Source organism: Engystomops pustulosus, chromosome 4 (assembly GCF_040894005.1).
Source record: "Engystomops pustulosus chromosome 4, aEngPut4.maternal, whole genome shotgun sequence".
Lineage (NCBI taxonomy): Eukaryota > Metazoa > Chordata > Amphibia > Anura > Leptodactylidae > Engystomops > Engystomops pustulosus.
The window spans coordinates 151,647,799-151,674,968 of NC_092414.1; the positions used below are offsets into that span (position 1 = coordinate 151,647,799).

Sequence of the window (27,170 nt, forward strand, 5' to 3'; positions counted from 1 at the left end):
TAAACTGATGGCATCTGACTGACATGTTCATGTGTTCTCTATTCAATAATATTCAGAAAGCTGTGGCTGAGCCTCCGGTTTACCCCGCACCATGCAGTAGCGGGTCTACACCGTGGTCATTCTTACTGCGTTTATGTTGCAGGAGATGCCTTAGTAATTGACTTCTATATAGACCAACAGCTCGATCTGCCAATGGAAGATTTCTTTCTAGGGTTTTAAGGGATTTTTAAAATTATTTTTGATCACTTGAACCTTTTCCATGGGCTCCTTATGGTAATATTAAAGGAGTCGTCTCAGATGGAATTTTTTCGGCTGAGCCTTTATGTACAAACCAAAGCTGTCAGTGACCTGAAGCGCCAAAGAGGTTCACTGTGTCTTGAGAATACAAAAAAAGCCCTATTTTGGACAACTTTTCTTTTAAAGAGTAAAAAAAATAACCCTGTGCCATCTGATGGTGGTGACTGTAAAAAGAAAAATCCAACCAAGCCCAGGGTAGTTCCTACTACAGTAGTGTCCAGTCTGCTCCATGTTCATCAAAGGCTCTCTAATGGAAAGATAACGTTGTCCAGCCACTGTGCAGCATACAATTGCATTTAGAGTCCTCCAGGCCCATTCATTTGAATAGATCTCTGGTCGGTGAGATGCAGTGACTAGGACTTGAGTTCACTGAGTGATTCTTTTAGATTACACATTTCTTGTCCTTAGTTGAACTGCAGTGTCTTATGTCTCTAAGGCTAACATGGATGCAGGGAAGCAGATGCTGCTATTTCCTTCTCTCCCATACAGTATACTGTACATGTCCTGGGATCATAAATACTGGACCCTTCTGGTTTTAGTATTAGTGGGTGGTCCTGAAATAGTTTTTTGTATAGATTGCTGTAATTTTGTGCATGTTCTGCCTGCACGGATATGGAGTTGGAGGTTTTGTCAGGCCTTATAGCTGCTCATTGTCTTTATTTAGTTGCTCTGATGGCAGGTTCTGTGTGCGGGAATCTCCCTCGTAATCTCCACCCGGGGATTTAAGACTGAAGGCGTTTCTGTCAATACGCTGGTTGTATTGACTGGCATTAGCTGGGATCCTGGAGCTTACTAAGAGGGATATAGTCTCTCCTCCCAGTATATAGTGCTCACGGGCACATTTCTACATGATGTGCATTTACCTTATTTTTCATGTGCCGCTTTTCAAGTTGTCTGTTAAGTTTTTTGGTAGGTTCGCACCCAAATAGTTTTGTTCTGATATGTAACATTTTTACCTTGAACCTTTATTTGCTTTTTCTGGCTCTTTTCTGGAAATCTAAGTTGCTCATGTGTTTTGAGCTTGCTTTTTGGTTTAGTTTGTGTTGTGATGCGACAGATGATGAAATCTGTGGTTGCAGCTTTTGTTGACGGCACTGTTCTGGTAGGTAGACTGTTAACCATTTTAGCAAACTTGGGGGCTTTCCTGTCCTAAAAGGGGATGTCCAGCAGGGGAGAAATGTTTGCAAATGATGATTTACTGGCTAATAAATTGTACAATAAAAATATTCATTAAATGACATTCTATCAGATAGTTACCATTTCTATAACTAGTTGTATTTCTTTGTAGACTGTAGGACTGGGTTGAAAATTCTCCCCAGTCACTTATCATATGTCTTCTACTTTTGGTCTCAAGTGCTGGTGCATGTATAATAAAGCATTAAAGGGTGTTCCCATATCGGCATTCACACTTCAATTATGTGTTCAGTTGGATGTTATTAAAAAATAATTTTCCCATAAATGTGGGCATGTTGTCCCTTGAACTGAAATGGCAGGGTGGCCAGACATGCGCTAAATACCCCTTCCTGACAACCTGGATTCAGCTCCCATCCACACAGGACAGCCGTGGGACATGCAGTACCCCACAGTCATTTCATATGCAAAAATGATTTTGTTTCTTTGTGAAATCTCTCCTGCAGAGGTGGTCGTATCCAAGGACAGCTATCTCGATTCTGTTGTGAATTAAATCAAATTTTGTGCCTAGATGAGAATACCCCTTTGAATTGTTTTCTACAGAGTATGGCAGCATCACTATATACCCAATGTATGTGTAGTGAAAATATAAAGTCATGACCTTTCCTCTGGCTGAATTGTGCATGCGCTTGAATAGCCTGGTGCATATATAGTATTTATACTCAATTGGGAACCTGAGACCAGGGCTGTCCTCTGCAGTGAAGGGGGTTTGCAACATCAATGTTATCCCTTTCTAAAGGATGGGTTTTTGTATTGTGACAAGACTTTACTGCTTTGATAAAACTGCCCCCTGTATATACCATTTCCCGCATCAATCGCTTCTGAACCTGAACACACCATATGCGCCTGTACTTTTTTGTGAATTATCCAATTGTAAAAACCTTTTTGGCAGAGGTTTCTTTTACTTTCCTTACTACCTGGCCACAAGTCTGCTTTGCATATAACGGATTCATATATTAATGTAGCAGTAGAGTAATAGAATGACGCCACCTTGTGGTGGCAGTTCCTATGTTTTGGAGACTGGTCAAAGCTCTATTTTGTTGGTTACCCGTCATATGCAGCCTCTTGTTCATACTAATAAGTTTGTGGAACTTTTACAGAAAGTTCATAGCGGTTCCATGTCTGATGAACTATGTAACTTTGGCTCTCCTTCAGTCAGCTGCACATTTGCTGGTTTTATTCTCTTCTAGCTGCTCGACACAACCACATGACTTCTCACGGGGCTTTTAGTCTCATGACATGACACATGGTGGATGGTATGAGTTCTCTAATCCTTGCAACCTATGATATAAAAGAGGGTCTTGTATGATGTAGAGTTCTGTTTTACCTTTAGGCGTAATCTTAGAATCGTCCTTTTATATGTTAATAGCAAAATTATTCTGTATTTAAGGTGCCAACGGAAGCTCATGTTAAACACATGGCAATTATTCCCGCTGTTTGTCGATGTTTCTTTTTTTTTTTTTCCCTTAAATTGTGCATAAATAATTACTTGAAAGCAAGTTCATTACATGTCTAACTAACTGTGTTGGAGTGGGTTTACTACTGCTATTACTGGGCTATCAGAATGTACGGAGACTCATGCTGCTTTCCATTTTTCGCTTGTACATATAGAGACACTGCTATTTCTTCCTGCAGCAGGATATAATTAGATCTTGTTCAGGCATCATATGTGTGTAAGACCATTTAGCCAATAGGCATCTACATATCCACAGCACAGCCTGTCCTCCATACCTCCAACACATAAAAACAAAATTTACATTATTGTGAGCAGATGCCAAAGGATTTGCCATGTTCCCATTCAGATGATTTCTTTAATAGGTTGCCGTATACTGTATAATTAATAAAATGCAATTTAGAAGTTTTTAAGTGTATTATACAAGCAATCAAATGATTGCATTTGTCTAAAATGAAAAAAAAAGAAAAATCCCCCCCCCCCCCAAAAAAAACAAAAAAATTATACATAATCAGTAACAACCTGACCAAATCGACCGTTGTATTAATTGTCCACTACACTGAATGGTGTAAAAAAGATTTGCCATCTCCAAAAAAGTAGAATTAAAAAGCCATCAAAATGTCTATATGTACAAGAACTCATTCTGCAAACAAACAAGCCATCACAGATCTCTTTTGGTGGAAAATTAAAATAATGTTATGGGCCTTTGAAGGGGAGGATGACACAATTTTTAAATGAAGATGAACCTGGAAGGGGGATTTGGTTGGATAGTCGGCAGGTTTACCGACCTCAAAACTCCAATTGGGGGAAGGGAAACAAAAGTCAGACCTGACGAAGGTCCTGGTACCGGACCGAAATGCGTAGCAGTAATAAATCAGTATTGGATTTTTAATACTGTCTTCGGGAGATTGATTCCGTGCGGATTGCTATCTCATCCCGCTCTGTCCATGGGGCTCAGAACTACACGCTGATTACAAACAATTTTATTATGTGATTTTATCATGTAAAGCTTCAAAAACTAAAAAAAAAACTGGTACTACCTTAATCATATTAACCCAAAGAATAACCTTTATTCCACATGGTTTCATAAACCCCACAATGGTGCCACACCCAACTATGGCCACATTGATGGAAAAATATAAAGTTATGGGTCTTGGCATATGACAAAGGAAAATCTGAAAAAATTGCTGGTCACTAAGTGGCTATTATGGTGAGGAGGGTCATTAGGAGGGTCAGGGATTTATATTTCTGTTATGATTTCTTTTCTTTGCCCTCTATGCTCCTTAACCAACATATAAATATATATCAAGATGAATCTATTCTGACTATAAATCTAGATCTCCACGGCTGATCAGTCAGAGTATCGATTGAGAATTGGGGATGCAACCATTGTACGACATTTATTACTGTATTCAAGTCTGTGTCTGGTGCTTGTTAATGGAAGCAATGGTATGGAGATGATTCATGTCGCCAGCTTATTTCTTAGAGCTAGTGAGAACGCTGATGTTATTTTGCAGTTTAAAGTGACTTGTGAATTATTGAGAGTTTGGCTACATGAAAATTTCACACCCACACGGCACGAGAAGAACAAGATCTGTTCTTTTCTGCTTTTCTACCTGTTATATCTGTAGTTCGAAACTGGGATCACTCAGAGTTCTTAACACGATCCTGCAAAGTTTCAACACCACAGCCTACTTGGAAAATGATAGTAGCTGATAAGGCACCAGACTGATAACCTGTGATGTAATGGGTTCAAGATTCATGCACTTGGAGGAGAGACAAAGCTGCAGGGAGGTGCAGAAAAGGTGATGATTTTTTTGTCTGTTCTGGGGGTCTCCAGTATTAATAGTTTATGTTCTGGGGATCTCCAGCATTGTCTGCTCTGAGGTTTTCCAGTATTTGTGTTTTTTTGCTCTGGTGTCTCTAGTATATGGTGCTGGAATATTTTGTCATATTGTTTAAAAATCTGCTGGGTTAAGTTCCATATCTATGAATAAATCACAACCTGTCACTTTGTTCAATCTGCAATGTACCAAAATGCAGGTAGTAACGGGCGCCTTATCATAAGTGTTTTTAATCAGCCTGCCATTTTCTGATGAGACGGAGCGTTATTAGGGCGCAGAAGCGTCGTGGAGGTAGGGTCATGTGTTCTAATCAGGTGAAAAGACAGAGTGCATTTTACATCAAAGCTCTGATTTCATCTGGTTTCCTATCCGCGCTGCTCATTAAAGGTATTTTAGAAGTTGGAGTGAAAAAAAAGTTGAACTAAGACAATTTTGTACAATTTCTTGTTCTTTATTTTCTTTTTGATTGAGATATTACAATAATAATGTGGTAATTAGAGGGCATTAATCTAACATGGAATGTGTCGCTCGCCAATGGTTTGTAGTCCTTTGATATATCATTCTCCGTGCAAGTTGTCTAGTTTTCTAGATGCTTGGTACTGCTGAAAAATTGTATGGATGTCAAAAACATGAACCCACCCATAATTCTGTTATTTGACCATTTACCATTACTTTTAAATGGGTTGTCCGACTATTATAAATATTTATCAGCCAGGCTGGGGAGGACTTAATAAAATAAACCTGCACTTGCCCGCCTCGGCACTCCTGGTGTCCCGCGCCAAGGTCCATCAACAACTTCAGGATAGCCTAGCATGTCCATCCGTCTTCTGTTTTAGAAACCGGGACAGCAGTGAGGTGAGCAACCAGGCCGCCCCAAAGTCATTGGAGTGGAGTTTCCATGCCATGTTTGTTTACAGCAGACCTTAGTGCAGGAACCGGACTGCAATGTGAGTACAGGATTTTTTTTTTTTTTTTTTTAAAACCTACCCACCCCCGCTGAACTTTTTTTATCAGTTGGGCAACCCATTTTAATGGTTGTTCAGATTAATAAAAATAAACTAAGGGGTATTTTAGATATAAATTTTTTCAGTGAATTGTAAAATAAGCCATACTTGCATTGATGGTGAACCATTTAGAGAACAAAAAACAACCAAAACCCATGCAAAGTGCCAACACAGCAGGTGAAGCTGCAATTTGTGAACTACTCTGCTGGCATTTTCAATCGTATCAGCACCTCAAGGTTACCAATATGGTTGAAGGGAAGGGGAAATTTGGATTATTATTGCAGCATCCCTCCAAGGTCCCTCTGAACAGGAAGAATCCTGGAGCACATAGCAGGAGCTCTCTCCTAAGAGAACCATTTAGGCTTGCACACTTGCTGGCTGTAGCGAGTGTGTGTGGGTCAGGAAAGCCCTGTGCTGGCCAACTCCAACGCCAACCATGCCGCCTTCAGGCCCCTCAGCCCACTTGCCATGGAGGTGGCATAAAGGGAAAATTATTTACAGTGCCTGGCGTTTCACAATGCATTGTGATTATTTCAGGGCTTGAACAACAGAAAACTGGTAAATGTCCTTCATTTTATCTGATGGATTCTTTGTATTAGGATTATCCTTGTCCGCATAAAATTGAATAAAATAAGTGTAACCATCGTTGTCCCAATTATTATTTTGGCAAAATGGTGGCTTGTTTGGGGTTTATAATTGCCTCAACAGGTCCCCCTGATAACTTTATTTAACATTTATACCCATGGAGCATATATACCGTATTTTTAGGCCTATAAGGCTCACCTCTAATAAATGCCTGCTAAGACATCTAGGTTCATATATAAGGCGCACTGGAATATAAGGCGCAGGATCAAATGCAGTACCTAAAAATGACCAGCAGACCTGTGCACAGTTCAAGCCAGCTACACTTCCCGGGAAACTTGTTTTCAGCGTGTCAGAGAGCTCCGATCTCGGAGGTATGGGCTGCTGGGGGTTAATGCAGGGTGATGCAGCAGGGGTTAAGTGGTCTCCCTCTGACCCTTCTCCTTCCCTCCTCAGCCAGGGTGTTATTCCTGTGGGGTTCCCTGTGGCTCCTTCTCTTTCCCCTGTTACAGGGCTGTCAGGTATGGGGGATTGTTTACTGATGATGATGATGATGATTGCCTGTGGTCAGCACTATGGCAGCTCCGGTCTCTCCGTGCTAGGGGAGGGCAGGATGGGCACATTGTTAGTTGTGGTGCCAGGGCACTTCAGGGGCTGGGGACCCTGTATACTGTGTGGGAAGGTGCAGGAAATTTCTGAGGATGGAGCTATTAAACACTGGTAAATGTACAGTACATCTTGTCTGTAGTACATTTTTGTACAAGTTCATATATAAGGCACACCTTTGATTTCTGAGAAAATTAAAGGATTTTTGGTGCGCCTTATAGGCCGAAAAATACGGTATATATTGTTAAAATGTGTATCTGGGTTTACTCCATGTGTAGGTGGGGAGATGCAGTAGAGTCTGTATACCCCACCTCCTTACTGACACTGCTAACCCTGCCCCCCCTCATTTTTGAGACACACATGTGACTTTCTGAGGGTAGCACGAGGTTGATTTCTCTTCGCATAGCCAGGTCTCTCTCGGCCCCCACCTTTCTGAGGGAGTGGTTAATCGTGTAGCAATGCTGAGTCACACACAGACCCTGTCTGTCTCTGTTCCCGCAAGGAATTGTGTACACCTTTCTACCTACCTTACCTACAGCCCCTGTAGGGGAAAATGAAGGAAGCTGTATGTCTGTAGTGGAATATTTGCTGCTGGTTCCTAAGTACTAGTTCCATATAGCAGCATGTTTGTAGAAAGACATGTCAATCAGTGACAAGGAAGCAGGGCAGTACATGTCATATTAAATATGCAGGACTTCATTGTTATCATTGGACTCACATCAGGTGAGATGCATGTAAGTTTACAAATTGTTAAAATATCATCTCAAACGTGGAAAGGAACCATATAAAAATAAGGGCAATGCTTTTTAATCATAGTTTTTTATGAAGTATTTATTTTGGGTGTGTTGGTTAATTTGGATGGCAGGTTCCCTTTTAAGGCACATTAAAATTGTAATCCCGTAACCATTTGCCCTTGCGCCTTGTGTCTGTTACCTCCTGGTTGGTATTATCCTTGCCCCATGGCTTTGTGGTTGGTGTTTGACTGTCTCTCATACACTGTAAAAATGAGTCCTCCAGAGATTGTACGGTTCTGCGTGGTACAGTGTGTTCTAGCTCCAGGTATGCACATGAGACGTATCGCCCTAGCAGACTGTCTGACAAGCAGCAATTTCTTGGATACACATAGTGGAATAAGCACAAGGTTTTTTTTATTGGTTTTTAAAAAAACATTTTTTTTGAAAAGGAAAGTTATAATCCAGTTCCACAATGTGTAACAACATTACCTTATGCGACTGGATCAAACCATGATGTGTCGGTACAAATTGTGTTCTAGTTCTCTCTATAGCGGCTTGTACGTGTTATTTATCCATGCAATGCTCTGTGGATTAGCCCTGTGTTTTCCTTCCGTTTTTTGATCCTGTCCACACTTTTCCTGATTCTTATGTATACAGACTGAATAATGGATTTTCTCATTATGCTGCAGAATATGCACAGCCTCTTTTCACACTATACATGTCTGGCATTTTTATAAAGCCACACAGATGTGGTGTATGGCGTTCAGCTGCCTGACTCTTGTAACCGCTGGTGGCTCATTACCCAAGTGTTTACTTTATTACTTTGTAATATCTTTTGTGGTGTGTAATGTATGCACTTAGTGTACAGTTCTAGGTGAATTTGCAGCAGGCACTAGGGGATATAATGGAGGAACTACAACTACTGCAACTGCATGGCATCCATCTCCAACCTCCACTGAGCATATACTCTGGGTATTCCCCAGTGATGTAACTTCCGCTTTTAGGGGGAGGGTATCCTCCATTTATACACTGTCATTATTTATGCTACTCTACTAGTAATTTCCCTGTATATATTTTATCAGTACTAGTAGTGCCCCTGTATATACACTATCACTATATGTACTGCAGTACTAGTAATATCCCATTACATACTGTATTTTTCGGACTATAAGGCACACCGGATTATAAGGATGAATGGCCAGCAGGTGGCAGACCTGTGCACAGTTCAAAGCAGCTGTTGTCTGTAAGTATGGTTCATATATAAGGCGCACTGGACTATAAGGCGCACCTTTGATTTCTGAGAAAATTAAAGGATTTTTTGTGCACCTTATAGTCTGAAAAATACGGTATTGTCAGAACTAGTCACATTACTCTGTTTGTATGTGTAAGTATACACATTTATCAGAGTTTGTATGCCAGTTTTCTAGCTTACAAGCCCTGAAGTAATTGCAATTCGTGTTGAACGGTCATTGGCAATACCGGGAGCAAATACATCAGCGCAGCCTCATCTGTTGCCTTGGACCCCCTGATGTATTGGGTGGAGCTGGAGGGGCAGAGCTTCAGTATAGGCCGCCACATGAAGCGCTATCGCATGCTAATTACACCCAAGAGTTCTGGTCCATTGCGATCTGATGTAAACTAGGACTACACTCGTATGAGATATCATTAATGGGCGAGAGACCTAAAACTGATTGAAATGGCAAATGACACAATGACATGGGGGGGAGAAGTTTATCTGAGAGCAAAATGCAAAACTGTTGTTAATTCAACCTATCACAGCTCAGCTTTCTTTTTAGAAACCGCTGTGGGAATATGAAAGCTGAGCTGTGATTGATTGCAATGAGCAACTAGAGCAGTTTTGTTCTGATAAATCTCCCCAACGAAACATAATCTGACAGAAATTTGGTGGAAAATGTGTAATTTTTTTTACTGAGGGTGTATTCACATGTGGTGTCCTGACTCGTGCAGTATGTTACCATGCGGTTTACAGCTTTGAAAGCATGTCTCTTTATTGCTGCAGTGTTAACACATCAATGAAACAAAACTTTCAAAGCTGGAAAATGCACAGTAACATGACATACGTTTTAGACGCATTTGTCAGGACGCCACTTCTGATACTGATGACAATGACGATTCCGCAATGCTCGCTTGAAGCAACTTATATCCTGTTGCCTAAAGCTGTGTTCACACCTGATGTTTACATTTTGTGACACAATACAACCGTGGAAGGGAGATTTGCCTAATAACATTGTACTTAACATTTTGCTTTTAGAAAACCTGATTTTTAAAGAATTAACATGTTAACATTTGTATTTTAACGCAAACATTTCAAAACTCATTGCAACATCTGAAGAGTTTTGCCTAATTTAACAGCTGTTAACACTTGCGATTACAAAACACAAACTGTTAACTAATGTTAACATTGCATTTACAAGTGCATTTGATGCGCATGTTTTGTAAACGCAAGTGTTGACGGCTGTTGACATTGCATCGGACTTTCCTGTGGGTAACTGGTTCAAGTGTGAATGTGGGGTAGTGGATGAAAGTAGCTTACACTTGGCCTAGAGCAAGAGGGAGTGGCTTCATTCTATCATTTATTCGTAAAAAAAGACTAAATACCACAGGGAAACTTTAAAATGTTTTGGTTACAATGGTTGTTTTGGACACCAGAGGCAGATTTACTTTCCTGACAATATAAAACAGTGTGAACATAGCTTAAGGTCTATAGGAGGAGTTAATGTTTTAGTGTTAATAACTTTATTCTTTTAGTTTTGGTGCTGCAGGCAGGAATACAGTAATACTTGCTGCTGGTCCAGACCTCATGTACGAGCTGTAGTCATGGAGTATAGGCTTTACCATTGATTTGAGAAAGTGTCTGCATTTGACATTGCTGCTTAAGGTCGCACAGTTTCTATTATTAGCTACATTATCCTATAATCAGTTCAACAAGATAACTTCATCTAAAATGTGTTCCAGTGTGATGCTTCATTAACAGTAGCGGCAAGGTTATCTGATGTCTGTCAGATTAGGATGTAATATAGATGCATTTCATGTGTGATACATATCATTCTACAGATGGCGGATGTGTAACATCCCAAACCACATACAGCTCTGTGACCCTGTTCAGACTTGTTGTAAGAACTGTTTGGCATTTTAACTTTGGTAAATGGCAAAATTGATGAGATGGTTATGTGCCTGCAACCCTCTTCTTTTCCTGTATCATCCATAGAGAATTGCATTTTATGAAACCCTAGGCACTTTGAGTTGAGTTTATTCACAATAGCTTTTTAATATATTTTGGCTCCATTTTCTGGATTTTTATTCTGTTTTCTATGATCACTTGTTTTGTTAATGTGGATTTGACCTTGTGTATAACATCTTCTCTAGCTGTTGCTAGGTGTACACTGTGGTATATAGGGCCCTACTGTACCTCTGATTTAATACAGGGGAATGTGACCTTTGTGTGTCATGTTGTATTTCAAACTGTAGTTGAGCTTTTTAATTCCTTAGAACCCGCCTCTAGGTGCGAATATGATTACGGCATGTCACCTAATATTTATACAGCCGTGCAAGCCACAGAGGCAAAATGAACTTATTTTTTCACTACACAGAATGCTATTGACTCTTTTTTGTGAAGGCACACTTTAGATTGGTGATCAATGTGAGAATAGCAGGAATCGAACACCTGAGACCCTAGCAGACCGCCTCGCACAATAGTGGGAATGACTTTCACACAAATTGTAAATCAATTGCACCCTGTTAAAATTGCACTTAATTTTTGCTCAATAGGCCTTAAAAATGTGTAAAATGCAACTGCGCCTTTTTAATTTCCATTATACAAAATTTATGTATATTCTTCAGGTTTTTTGATAACGCCAGCCAAATCCTAGAGCTCAAGAATTGATCAAACAAGAATAACAAGAAAAACTTGCAAGTAATTAATGCTCCCCTCTGAGTGTAATGTATATATTATGGCTGTTTAATGTCTGTTGGGTCAACCAAACTTGCCAAGTGCTATACCTGGCAGATTTCATTATTCAGCGCCATTGATGCTTAATATCTGTTGAGTTAAAGAGGTATCCCTACGAAGACGAGCTTCTTAAATGTACTTGGGATAACAAAATAATACATTCTCTAATTCACTGTTATTAACAAAAATACAGCATTTCACGGATAAATTCCAACCTCTATCAGTCCTGGTGTACACAATTTCAGTTGCCTGTGGTTCCAGGCCCTGTATCTTGTGACTTTAGGGTCGGCGGCCATCTTGTGTTGTATCTTGGTTGTATGCTCGCTACTCCCAGGCACTTACCCTGTTGGGAGTCACAACAGAGATGGGGGCTCGGTGGCCACAGGTTTGTGTGCCTGCCTGAGAGCTGGGGAGCACCTCTCCTAAGCGGCTCAGCCATGTTTTATTACGGGCGCTGTATGGAGCTGGCTGCTTCCTTGCCCCACTTCCGGCAGATACCAGAACTGCAAACTTAACATGTGGTCTGCCTAGGACAGTGGGGTAACTAGCATATCAAGCCAGTATCCACACTTGTCTTTTATACCATTACTAAGAGTGCTCGGTACACTGAAAATGCATAGGCTTGTATCCTGCTGATACACACGGTGATGCCTGGCTTGATATTTGCTTTTATCATGTAATGCTTGGACTATAAGAAAATTAAAGACTTGAAACAGAATACAGCCAGTGCCGGAGTAAATTACATTTTTTGGTGCAAGTGTTCAAATGTCAGGGTCTGTACACATTCCAGAGCACGATGTCCTGTAGGATGGAGGTGAGCCGGAAAACATTCCTTTTTTTTACGCTTGTCCACCATTAGCCCTGCTCCCAAGGGCCTTGAAGAAGGTCAGACAGGATCACATAAGGATCATCCTGATTGGCTCCCTTTTGGTCAAAGAGGGCTTGGTTCTGAGCGAGTTCTCTTTTAGACCCGGGGATTCTACCAGACATCCCGGATCTCTTAGAGTAGGACCCTTGAAAGGTTAATCTTTCAAGGAAAGGCCTTTCGGATAGGGTTGTTTCCACAACACAAAATAGTAGGGAAGCTGTTTGCTTTACAGTATGTTTCACAATTTGGAAGGACGTTTTATCAGGACCCTAATTTAGATCTTGTCCATCCTAACATTGCTAAAATTCTAGATGTGATTTGCAGAGTGGACTAGATAAGGGACTGGAGCCAGAAACACTCAAGGTCCATGTTTTAGCTTTAAAGTGTAACCATCATTCTAAACACAAAAAAAAATAAAACCCATAGTTCTGCTCCAGGTGTCCCTGGGAATTATTCCTCAAAGTATTCATTCCTCTTGGTCCTCATTTAGTACCTTTTTTGGCCCATAGCAACCAGGGTTTCCAGCTCTCAAAAAAACTACAATCGGCAAGATGGAGGCGGGACCTGCCACCTGTCACCTCATCACAAGCGCCTGGTGCTGACCAATGACACCAGAGCTATCTATGTTTACATGCTCTTGACAAAGACCTGCTGCGGCTGAAACGCGCGTCGGGGTTGCACACCAGGTAATAATCTGCTATAGTTTCTCCAGTGTTATTTTCGCCACTTTTTGGCGTTTATTTATGTCACTGATCATGTTATGTCTTTTGTCACGTTGGACGTACATCTGTTGGTAGCTATGGTACACTCTTCACCTTATTGCTTTTTGTAAGCATGTATACGTGTACTAGTGTCTATGGTCTATTACCTCTTGCTATATTATATGTGCTATTGTGACCTTATATTACTTATTATCTGTACTACTCTTTTGATACGTTACTTTATCAGGACTTATTACCTGGCGTGCATTATCCATCTCATCCTGTGATGCATTTATCTTTTATTTTTTATATAGTTTTTATGTCTTTTGATATGTAATAAAGATTATCACTTTTCCATTACTCATTTTGTAGCCTTGTGTTTCTTTTCCTCTTTTGCTTCTTCTTTTGGTATTTTATGTGATTATTCAAAGAGGCTTTTTGGCTCTTCTGGAACATATTATTGTTAGATGTTCTACAGTATTTATTTATGTACGACGTCGAATTGTTTTTGGTTTTTATTTATAAATATTGACTTGTCATTTGAAGACATAACAAAGTACATTCAGGGAACAAATGATTGGATCCTGTGAAACAAAGGAATGATCTGCATTTATATTACCATTAGTGCTTTGTGTCAACTTCTGTATATGAGATGTGAACTTGAAATTCCTGCTTGGCCCCTCATGCAGACAAGTCTGTGCTCTCTAATAAGTGACATTTCACTGAAAGGTTACAGATCACATTATGAATGGCAAAGTATTTGGGCTCCCTGATGGCGGCTAAAACGTTATGCCTTCTGTTCCGTATCTATTGTTTTCCTGATTAATTGCAGTAAGTCATATCCAAGGATTCTTATTGCCTGCAGCAGAAATGGATTTTATTGAACACCGCTTAATATTAAAAACTAGCATGCTGAGGGGCAAATATGGAATTTCTTAAAAAAATTGTTTTTTTTGGCAAAAAAAAATTTAAATCTGGCTGAAAAATCATGGAGCTTGTATAGTGTCAGCTATTTATATATCAGGCACAAGATATAGCACAATTCTATGCCATATAGCACCTGGCGGAGAATTGATCATGGTGCACAATCCAAGGCCAGAGCCTATCAGTGCGCAATGTGCCCAGCGGGGTGAATACAATGCACCAGCTCATAAATTGACGTGTGGTAAATTATGCAATTAATAATGTCCTGATCCTAACAAAGTATTAAAAATAAAATGAACAATCCATTTTTTAAATTATTAAATGGTAAACCTTTTTAGATTAAAAAATGATCCAGCATTTAGGAGGTTAAAAAGATATATTAAGAGTGATCTTTTTTTTGTTTGTTTGTCTTTTGTAAGCAAGTTAAAAAAAACTGGATGAAATTCATTCACCAGGAGAAATTCTAGAGGGAGACAACATGACGAGGCTCCTGGGAATGACTCTACATGTACATAAAATGAAGTTGTTTTCCTGCAGGCAAACCCTGTGATTTTTACCAATCCCACCAGGATATAACTTGGGTAAATGAGATTTCTGAGGAAACATTGTACAATTATATTCAAATTAACTCTTTTACTTAAGTGCCGCTATTTGATGTTAATAGCAGTCACATTTTGCATATGTTTAAAGATATTTAGGAAAAATTATTATTTTTATTCCGAATACTTAAGAGTCGGGCACTTAAAAGTTCAATTATCCACGGCTAATAGGAAGCCAAAGGATTACCACATGTGTGTCATTTTATCAGTCTCGGTAGTCTTTGGAAAATGATATTTCATGAATTTATATGAAAATCACAGCTATTTGAATATTTGGGTGTTAAGGTAATGATGAAAAGCCATTAGGTCGTACTGATGATATAATATTTTCTAAATACATTGAAAAGGAATTCCCTGTGTGAAGAAAATCCAGCCTGATAAACCAGGGACACTTACTGATAGATCCAGGCAGCAAGACTGTGGTAATCTTATATTTGTTATCCATGGCCTCCCTTCTTCTAAAATCAACTTTTAAAATTATGAGACATTTTTTGCCCATTGTGACAGCCTGTGTATTTACAGCCCTGATGAGCTCTACAAATGCTCACCAGAGCCCCTCTGGGCTGGATCACAAGCATAATTTTAAGAGTTGATTTTGGAAGGCAAGAGGCCATGGATAACAAATATAAGATTACCACAGCCTTGGTGCCTGGATCTATCAGTAAGTGTCCCTGGTTTATCAGGCTGAATTTTGATGGTAGATTTCCTTTGTTATCCCCCATCCACAGGATGACTGGGTAGGGTCGCCTGCATCCCCTGACTCCTTTTAATAGGTGTTGGATATTGCAGAGCACTGCTCGGGTATCCCTAAAACTAATATACAATTGAATGGAACGCATGAACAATTGAATGGAACACATGAATAACCTTTTTATCCATTAATTAGTGAGAACGGAACTTCCACTGAACATCTTGTTTTTTCCTAATCTTTGCATTTGAATAATTTAAATAGTTGGTACAACCCTTTTAAAGAGAACCCGTCATGCAAAATAACCACCCTAAACTAAATATATTTTCATAAACTGCCATTAGAGAGCATTGCCTCTATCCCTTCATTGTCCCTCTACATGCCTGTAAACCTAAGCAATGAGGTCCTAAAGCTGTATGCAAATGACCTGTGAAATGTCCAATGAGTCATTAGCATATTCAAGCTGTCCACTCTATTCATGAGTGGGAGGCACAGCCACACCCCCAGTGCATGACTGACAGCCCGTATAATGATGTGTTTCCTGGTGCTGGTGGCCACGCCCCCTGCAGCCTGTGTGTGCGTATAGGAGAGATACAGCAGCTCCAGGCAGCCATGTTACAGCAGAACATGCCAGATTCATGTGTAGCTGATGTCTGTCCCTCACCTGTATATTAGGAGGATGCAGCATGTCAGCAGATGCAGCACACACTAGTAATGCCTTACTATACATTACACACAGACATGAGCAGGGGGAAGAGAGGGGAGGGGTAACAGGGTGACATCACTGCCTCTGACCATGTGACCAGCCTCATTTACATGATAAAGAATAGATGATTTTACAATGATTAATGTATGAAATAACTAGATAAAGGCTGGGATGGGATCCTTGTGAGCTGCTCCAACAGGTAGAGGTGACAGGACTAGTGACACAGACCTGATGACAGGTGTCCTTTAAGGAATGTCGCACTTAATCAAGCATCCCCTACTTACACCATTTACTTCTATAGAGTTGTGTAGAAAATCAGATTCTTTTTCGAGAGGTTAATTATCATTTTATGATATCATCAACAAATACATTGTGTTGTCCAGAAAACTTACATATTGTCTGTCTGAAAGACCAGTTAGGTTTGGCAAATTGATATTGAGAACACTTCTGCTCCGGGTCTTCCTTTTCCTTATTTTGTTTATTTATTTTTATATCAGTTTCGCTAGAAGTCAAGTTACCCATGGCACGTTTTCAATTATCATTTTTTTATGGAACGTCTAAAGGTAATTCTGAAAGTGTTTTTATTGACCTTTTGAAGTCAAATCAATAAAGCGTAGCCAGTCTCCTAAATAATGTTTGGCCTGAACCTATTTGTACATGTTTTCATTACGGCTTCTCGCCCTTTGACAGTCTCTGTTGGCCTGTATATAAATATGATGGATGCCGCATTGCTGGGAGGAGATGGCAGCAGCAGCGAGTCTTGCTCTTTCTGCTGGGCTGTAGATTGTGAAATATTCTCCTGCTGTGAAGAGGGCTTCTGCGGGGCGTAACGCCATACCTTGGAGCTTTGTAACTGTAATCTGGAACGGCAGGACATGAGAGGGATACCGTTACATGGCAACTCGGGGGCTCCTCATTCCTTTGGCTCTTTGTTCCTTTCATTTGAGAGGCCCTCTGTAATTGTAGCTTCCATGTCTATATTTGAGTGTTTATGGAAGGCCTAATAATTGTCTGGATGAATGCCTGTTTATTACTGCAATCGGCCACCATTATGGCAGCCTCCTGTACAGATTTAACCGTTTACGTTTCTAAAAGCTAAACCCGACCAGATGACATGGCTGTGTTCTTTGGACCACTCTTGAGTTAATTCACAATTCTTCAAAAGGAATAATTAACGTGAAAAGCCAAAACTGTGATTTCCGTCTTATAATGTATCTCATCCTCTATCTCCCCGATGAATATACAGTGAATTAGCATGTTAATAGAACATCTGTAAGGGCCAGAGGCTATGCTTTGTTGCTTGCCCAAGGTGTTTGTGCTGTGTAGGCAATTTCTATTGTAATAACTGAGAGAATTCAGTTTTGGGTTATTAAATAACACGATGCCAGATATGATGTCTGACTCGCACCAATTTATGAGGTTTAAAGTGTGATCTTTATTAGCAAGAACACAGACAGCCGCAGCAGATATGATAATTCAGGGCTAGTCATTTGCATTCTCTTGTTATCCGTGTGGATTCTGCAGGGAAAAGGCCAGCGGATTAGTTCCACTGAATGGGGGCTAATCCCATAAATGTGATGGCCTTCGATTTCTGCTGCAGATTGTCTAGCTTAATTTTTGGCATAAGTACATGAAAATTCCTTCTCATGCTAGTTGCCACATGATGTGGAAGTTGAGGGATGCTTGTGTTCATTCCAGTCTATCATTTCATACGTTTTATATGCAGCTCCAGCTCCTTGGGGAGGGGGGTGTGCTTCCTCTGTAAGCGATTCTAAAATAGTATCATCATTTAATAAGCCGGTCTCTGACAAGGCCACGCAAGTCATTGATCCTATCCAAGTCTACTCAGATGATCATTGGCCAGTAAAATTGCCTCTTTACACATGCTTTTTAGATTCTTATGCGTTAGTCACTTAATTTTATAATCCTGCCATTGCCTGCTATAATGGGAAATCCGCAAAAGTAAAGTGACGGGATCATTATTTTATTTTCCGCATTGAGCAACAATTTACATGAAGGAAAAAAGTCTACATGTTATTTTCCAAAACGGCATCTTTTACAAATTATCATGCTAATTAGTTAAATGAGTATAATGTACGTCATATGTCTGTTAAGGATGTATGGGGAAGGCTCACCGGCTGAGCCCACTCCATACACAGTGGGTGTTAGCTGTATTATGCAGCTAACAGCCAAGGCTCACGGCTGTGTTCGGTGCTGGCACTGATCCTGGGTGTTAAGCCCTTAAGTACCATGAAATGCTATAACTGCGTCACATGGGCAGCACAATGTTGGATCTAGCTCTGACTTAATTGGTGGGCGTTAGCTGGTTGCTATGACAGCCAGCACCCTAACGCACAGGGTTCCATGGCTGTCATAGCAGGTTCTGTGAAGGAGCCTTCTGTGAGACCCAATGAATTTACAATAGATTGTATAGGTTTAAAGTATCCTAGGGGAGACTATAAATACAGTAAAAAATGTAGGTTTTTTCAAAATTACAAATCACGCCCATTCGAACAAAATAATAATGTTTGGTATTGTTGTGTTCCATAGGGTTGAATTATCAAAATATAAAATCCTGTTATTCTCGACTGAGCCCTGTTATGTGAAATGGCGAAAAAATGGCGTTTTGGGCACTATTTTCCAAGACCTATAAATTTCTATAAAAATTGATCAAAAGGTTATACGGTCCCTAAAATTGTAGAAACGAAAACAAACGTCAACTGGTCCTGCAAAAAAATTACATTACACAGACCGTACACCGAAATATGAAAAGGTTATTGGCGTTAGAATATGGCAAAACAAATACATTTTTAAAAACAAAAATTTTTTTTTTTTTTTTTTCCTATCTATTATAACTTTATAAAACCTATATAAATATGGTATCTCCATGATCATATCAACCGAAAGAGTAAATTAGAGGTGTAAAATGCATTTTTCAAGGTGGGGAGAGAAACTCAAAAATTCCAGCAGTGGCAAGAGGTCAAGTATTATAAAACTCAGTAAGGCTATGTGCACGTGTACGTTGATGGGCAGCAAACTGTGGAATGGTGACCCATTGTTTGTGATCCACATGTTACCGGAAGTGGCGTAACTAGAAGCTGATGGGCCACAGTGCAAAGTCTGTGCCAGATCCCCCGGACTATACTGTAATGTATGGTTTATAGTACTAGTCTTCTCATGTGGGAAAGTGACACCTTATGGCCCCCCTAAGCCTCTTGGGCCCGGTTGCGACCGCACCTTCTGCATCCCCTCAAGTTACGCCCCTGGTTATCGGCGTGTGAGGTCCACAAGACAGGAATAGAACTTGCGGCAAAACTTTACCTTGGGTGTTCTGCACATATAAATACATTGCTGATGAAACTATGGCTAGCACATTTCCATAATCAATGCCCGTGTGCAGGAGGCCTAACTGAGCAGTGATTGGGAAATGCTTGGACCTCAGCTGGTAGAACATTTTTAAAAGCTAAAACGTAAACCTTTTTAAGCCATATTTATATAGTAAATAACATATCTGTGACTGAAGCAATCCAATTACTTATATTCTCTGCATTTCAATAGGACGTAGCAGGTTAATAAGCAGCTGCAGGCGACAGTGTTCCTGGTTCATACATTTGCGCCCAGCTCCAGCACACAACCACCGCATCTACATATTAATGTCCTCGTACAGGAATATGGCTTTGATGACAAATTTGTCAGTCTTTAGCCGATATCTAATGTTCGTAAACAAAACCGTGCACAAATGTTATTGTCTCCGTACGTCTTTCCAAGTCATTTAGAGTGCTCTACCATCTTATAGGGTGGTCACTTGGCATTGCTGTATGTATGTGCTCTAAGAAGAGTCCTGGCCACCAAGTGCTGCCAGTGTGAATGATCACTTGTTACTGTATTATGGTATGGGATTTGTGCTGAATTATTTAGGATGACCAGGTTATCAGAGCCATTGTACAATCCTCTTTCTATTTGAGTATATACTGCACTTGTAATAGTTTCCCACTGCAATATTGCCGATATTTTGGAAGACTTTGGCCTTGATAAAATAGGGGAAAGGCGCTATCCCGTGTCATTTAACACTATGTACATTATCTACATCATAATTCAGCACGCTAATTTCATACATCTGTTTTTATTTTCCAGGCAATTCAATGTTCGGATGAAGAGGGATATGTCTCTATTCGCTTCTGATTTAAAGGTGGAAATGGGAGGAGAGGTTTTAGATTATGACACCTCTCACATATACACTGGGCAGCTCTTTGGTAAGTAGTTGTGATAACATTTACAGCTCTAGTGACTGAAGCTTTTGTAATATGTTTTATTGGCTCTGTCATGCCCTGCAGTAGGTATAACAGTGGTGTAGCCAAAATGATTTATTTCTTTTAGTCAATATTGCCATTATTAAAAACTTCTGAAAACTGTGGCTGTCGGGGTCCCTGACAGACTCTCAGATAAAACAGAACTGATTTTAAGTATAAGCAATTTCTGCAATACATTTATCTTGTGTGAATCTACCACTAAAAGAGGTTTTTCCATTACAGCACATTTGTCATTCCTTTTATGATAAAAAGTTATACAGTTTTCCAATATGCTTTCTGTATCAATTCCTCAGGGTTTTCTAGATCCTCTGCTTGCTGTCATTCTATAGGAAGCTTTTATGTTTACTCCTAGTGGATAGATAACAGACCATGGTCACACAGGTGCACGGCTCGTTATATCACACAGCTCTGATTATTGTCTGTAATATAACGAGTTGTGCACCTGTGTGACCAGGTCACACTTTGTCTTGATAAATTACTGCCATATATTTATTGGCTTCATTTTTGCTGACAGGTTCCCTTTAAGATCACAATACTAGCTGTCCCTGGTTACTAGGAAAATGTTTAAGTTTTTTAGTAATTTGGTGGTGTAAAGCCAGATTACATACAGCCAGTGCACTAGGAACGGAGCGGTATGCTTTTTACTCAAATTATAAAGTACAGGCAGTCCCTGGGTTACATACAAGTACAGTTAATTACCAATATCCAGTTATCCAATATTGTAACTGTGGGTTGTCTGTAAGTCGTGTGTTCTTAAGTAGGGGACCGCCTGAATGGGCGCTGTCTGCATGGCAATGATCAGCAGGGATAATGCCTGTCGCACCTCCACTGATTTACTATTATTGATCCATCCTATGGTTTGGGACAGAATACAAACCCCTTTAACAAATAAATTATATATAAATATTAATTGCTTAGCTTGTTGCTTATTTACTTTCTCCAGGATTTGACACATTTATGACACAATTGTATAAATAAAACTTGGGTCATATAATTGTAAGATTACACACAATAGTCTACCTGCTTTTTAATGGGATAATACATTTGGCCATTTATCAAAAAATTTGATTATTGGAACATAATCTGCAAAGTCCGCAGTCCAGCATTGTACATGTTTTGTTGATGTCTCTTTGGTTAAAATGTACATTTTATTTTAAATTATTTTAAGCCCATACCTCTCAGCCAGGTATCCATGTACAGTGTGCTTTAATACAATCTTTTTTTTTTTTTTTGTTCTCTGTTGTGATGTCTTTCCTTAGAGAATTCTCCCAGTATTGTAATTTGTGGTTGAATGTGAAGGTTTCTTTATCTTCTCTGTTTCTTGATTACATTTGGTTAATATGTTGCACACTCTATGAGGCTAACAATTTCAGGCACCACATACGGTTATTGGTTGCGTAAGTTCAGGTCCTAGACCTGTCTGCATTTTATAGGGTAAGGGCTTAGACCGGAGAATCGCTATATAATAAATATGTTTGTTGAAGGGTTAATCCCTAGTTAAAGAAGCAAATTGCTGAAAACTTGTATTTTCGGATCCGACATTTCCTACCTTTCTTTATTTGTATGTATTGTTTTAAAAAAAGAAAAAATCTTTTACTGCCTGTTTATTTGCTGACATGTGCCATCACATCATGTTTGTTCAACTTTTAATAAAAATACAATTTTATATATGAAAAAAAAAATATATGTTGCACACTCCTGTATGCTACCACAATGCTGACTTGGTTCTATGTTGTGTTAATAGGTGAACATGGGACCTTATCTCATGGATCTGTGCTGAACGGCAGATTTGAAGGATTTATAAAGACCCCTCAAGGCACCTTTTACGTGGAGCCAGCAGAAAGATATTTCAAAGGCAAAGCTGTTCCATTTCATTCTGTTATGTATCATGAAGATGATATCAGTAAGTATTGTGCTAGATGCTTGTATACCTACTTTTATTTTACTATACTTTATTTTTCTAAAATTTCCCTGCATATTTTTATGGAGCGCTTACTTTGCCTTACTATCTGAGGTCGTCATCTGTGAAATAATGATGTACATGGATATATAGGAACATGCACATAAACTATGGAGCCTGTTAGCTTTCACAGGGAGTGTAATGTGTCCATAAATATTTGTCTGCTCATCCCTGGCATCCCTAAGGCTGGCGCCACACGTGGCGCTTTTGTCTGCGTTTGCAAACGCAGACAAAGTCGCGCCCACCGGGGCGGGCCTCGGCCCGATCGCATCGGCGTTTCTATGGCGTTTCTATGGCGTTTGCAAACGCAGACAAAAGCGCCACGTGTGGCGCCGGCCTGACTGTTTTCTGGAGCCTTCTGTTCCTGTTATCATAATTGTTTTGAAAAACAATCCAGGAGCACCCGAGAAGACCCTCGGGTATTGTGTTGGTCTAGCGAACTCCCATATCCTGCAGTTTCCTGAGGTGGGGTCACGGTGTCAGACCCCCAGCGACTATACACCTATCTCCTATCTTGTGGAAGAGGATGGTGGCATGTCATCAATTACACTCTTAAATGTATTTTCCAAGATGTATAATAAAGAGAAAATAACGTGTTGCTAACTGCAGATCCCGTCCACTGAAATCCTATTCCTGGAGTTTTATTTTGTGGCAGCTGGTGATTCTTCAGTGTCTTGTCCACTATATACAATCTGCTGCAAACTCACCTGGTGACTAAAAATATCCCCAAAAATGCTGGAAAGTGTTTTTACTCTGCTGGGAAAAATGCAGTGTGGCCTCTGGGTGATAGGACACTTTCCGGACCTGCCAATCCATTAATTGGGAACCCTGCTCTCAATCAGTGTCTCTTGCCCTCTGACATTAAGTCTGTGTGACAGTGGACTTCACAGGGACAGCACATTGACATGTAAACATATGGACTGATAAGGCATGTTAATATGTTCACTTTATTTATAGACCGTTTTTTAGCTTCAAATTCAGCATTTTTCTACTAAACACCAAAGTCTGTCATAATTTCAACAGTTATTGGTTCCTGCTGGATTTGACTTTGACCCTTATAAAATTAATTTGGCTTTTAAAGGAAACTTACCACTTCTGAAGGTAGGTGTGAGATGTAAACACCGGGCACCAGTTCAGGGTGAGCTGGTGCCGGAGCTTACCTTAGCGAGTGTTTTAAACCGCTATATCGCGGTTTAAACACATTTTGATTTACAGCCCCGAGGCAGCTTCGGCGCTGCGCGCGGCCGTGCACGCGTGACGCCTCCGGCACTTCGCATGGAGGCGCGCGCGCAGCGCCGAAGCTACCTCGCGGACGTAAATCAAAATGTGTTTAAACCGCGATATAGCGGTTTAAAACACTCACTAAGGTAAGCTCCGGCACCAGCTCACCCTGAGCTGGTGCCCGGTGTTTACATCTCACACCTTCCTTCAGAAGTGGTAGGTTTCCTCTTAAAGTAAATTTACCATCACATTAACTGATAGTAGACCACCTGCACTTATATGTGTGCCTCAGGCTGGAACTGTTTGTTATATTATTGAATCCCCACAATTTGCTAAAAAATGGCTTTAAAAACCTTTTTAAATAATAATAATTCCTTTATTTCTATAGCGTACACAGATTACGCAGCGCTACACAGAGCCTTAATGGCTCTACGGGTGTCATCGGAGACCCTGACCAATTTTAATTTATTCACTCCTTGTCCCGCATGCAAGTGTAAGAGACATATTTTCCATCTGAATTTCTGTGGTTTGTTTTTGGTTGTTTTTAGTATCTCACCTGAGATTTTTTTGATTGTTGTAAATGCCGGGGCTTTTTGTTTCTGAATTATATTGAAGAATGACTAGAGATAACAATGCAAGGAAGTCTTTTAATTGTTATTATTACTGCCATATGGGCAGAGGTGATTATATCTGGCTATGCAGTGAGTGCAAGAAGAGAAGCAGCTATGCCAATATCCCCTTTCTGTGTTCTGTATATGACACATGTGCATATACACATAGTTACTGGGAGAACTACCGCCAACCAACTTGGAACAACAGAAATCGGACAGAACTCTTTTAACACTGTGATGAAAAATGGACAGTTGTAATGCCCTAAGCTGAAAATGATAGAAGTCGCATGAATAATGGTCACATGGGCTACATAAAGAAAATTTTATAAGGGAATGATGATATTCTGTTCAATTTATTCACACATTTTTGGGGTGAATAATAGAGAAGTTTTGAATTGCATTTTTAGTCATGCCTTTCCACAAAAATCTGCTCACGCTGACTCCTTAGATTGCCGACTCCATAACCCTAAATGTGCAGAAATCCACAGTGCAACACAAATGACACAGAATACTGTATTTGTCCAATAACTAACAGACGGCAGATGCAGTGCACAAACCAGACGTGAATAATTCTGGAAACATCCCTCTCCCCATAAAACCAGACGGTATAATACTGGAGACCCCCAAGCCAGACCTACAATACAGCAGACCCAGGCAGACATAAAGTACTGGGAAGGCAAAAAAAAATTTTTTTTTATTTTTTCTTTTTCCCAAAATAGCCAAAAACTTTAATTCCCAAGGAGTGAATTGTGTTTATATTGATTATTGAGAAAATTGATTACTTATCTAACGAATGTAAGTGATCCTCGATAACATAAGCAGGGGTCCCATAACCCCCCTGGTCAGCTGTTTGAAGCGGTTGCAGCAGTACCGTGACCTTCACGGGCCTTTGATGTCATGTTAATCCTTCACGTTGCATGTAACTGAGCTGCAATACCAAGAAGCTATAGCCCATTCAGAGGTTATAGGGAGCATATCGAAAATATCACATCTTAAAAAGAAAAAACTTTTACTTTTCTTTCTGTTGTACAAATCTCCTGCGCGGTAAAGAGTCTCGGGTACATGAGCGTTACTGTATTGCTTCACAAGTTAATATTACATTATGGTGCTTGAAGGTCCACTGCTTGATACGAGCAGATAAACCAACGACAATTGTGGTTGCTGGCATGCTGCATTTGATATTGGTTCTCGTCTTGTTCTCACAATCCTTCTGTACAATGCAGTTTGTGGTAGGAAAACTCCACCTTAGGAGGTAAATTGCTATCAATTCAGACTTGTGCTTTTGGTTTCTGTCTTCAAAGGATGTACTAAGAATTTTGTGTAAGCTTTCTAAGCCTACTACAGGTGTTTTATCCCTATTAATAAACTGTAATGTAATATAATATATATTGTGTCTATAATAATAATAATCTTTATGGCGCCATCAAATTCTGCTGCACTTTACAAATCATAGGGGACATACAGAAATATAATATTATATTATTGTATATTAGAGTACAGTGTATGTGTATATATTACACACACAAGATCAAAATTAGAGAACAATGTATGATCACTTGATTTATTTTTTTTTCCCTCAAAAATAATGTTATCTCCATTGATCATAAATTGATGGATATTTTTTTGCACAAGGTACACCATACTACTAAAACAGCTTTTACACAAAACGTGGTGATCATAGTTAGAGAACAGCAATGACTGTAGCACAGAGAAAGATTAGAACTACTAAAGTGGGAAGTGTACAGGCGCTTGATGGTTTTTGCCATTGCACTTGGGGATACTTTTAAAGTTTTACCAATTTTTTGAACTGACTGACCTTCATTTCTTAGTTATAATGGCCACTCGTTTTTCTTTACTCAGAATTTTATTGTTGCTAGAAAAAAAGCTAAGGGTGCGGTGACAAGTTGCAGTTAAAACTGCATCACAATCAGTATTGTGGTGGTTTTAGGTGCAGTTTTGTCAATTTAACAGGTGAAAGACTTGAACTGAAACCTACTCCACAAATCCCATTCACCTGTTCAGTTTGTCTTTCACCTGTTAAATTGACAAAACTGCAGCTAAACCACCTCAATACTGAGTGTGATGCAGTTTTAACTGCAATGTGTGACTGCACCCTCAGTCTATTCAATAGGACTATCAGCTGTTTATCCCCCTGACTTCTGCACAACAACTGATGGTCCCAACCCCATTTATAAGACAAGAAATCCCAATTATTAAACCTGACAGGGCACCTGTGATGTGAAGCTCATCAAGAGAATGCCAAGAGTGTGCAAAGCAGTAATCACAGCAAAAGGTGGCTACTTTGAAGAACCTAGAATATAAGACATATTTTCAGTTGTTTCACACTTTTTTTTGTTAAGTATCTAATTCCACATTTGTTAATTCAAAGTTTTGATGCCTTCAGGGTTAATCTACAACTTTGATTGTTGCGTTAATACAGAAAACTCTTTGTGTTGTGTCCAAACTTTTGGTCTGCACTGTGTGTGTGTGTGTGTGTATGTATGTATATGTGTGTATATAGTGTGTTTTTCCAGCCTTTTACTTAAATCTATCCTGAAATACTACTTTTATCAATTTGTCATCCTATGGAAAGATCCTTGATATCGGATCAGCAGGGGTCCCATACCAGAAAACCTTGCGGATCAGCTGTTTTGAAGCAATCCATTTACCTGCACAGGCCTTCGATGTCATGCCGTTCTTTCACCTCTTTATTGTATAAACTGAGCTGCAGAGCCCACAATACATCATGCTGTGGTGTGCTTGCCTGAGCGCGATCACGGCTCGAAATGCATTGCAGCCTCTTCAAGCAACTGATCACTATTTATGCCCTATCCAAAATATGTGATTAAAAAAATCCTTGAAAACCTCCAAAAAATAGGGTTTGCCAAGACTATTGGTAAA

General features: G+C 39.8%; 1 protein-coding gene across 2 annotated transcripts in view; it reads left to right on the forward strand.

Annotated features, from left to right (window-relative positions):
• ADAM10 (ADAM metallopeptidase domain 10) overlaps window positions 1-27,170 on the forward strand; it is a 98,819-nt gene that overhangs the window by 42,992 nt on the left and 28,657 nt on the right. For both annotated transcript variants that reach the window (XM_072148114.1, XM_072148115.1), the window contains exons 3-4: window positions 20,302-20,420; window positions 22,222-22,380. In XM_072148114.1, the coding sequence (XP_072004215.1) occupies window positions 20,302-20,420; window positions 22,222-22,380 (278 nt within the window). The remainder of the gene's footprint in view (window positions 1-20,301; window positions 20,421-22,221; window positions 22,381-27,170) is intronic.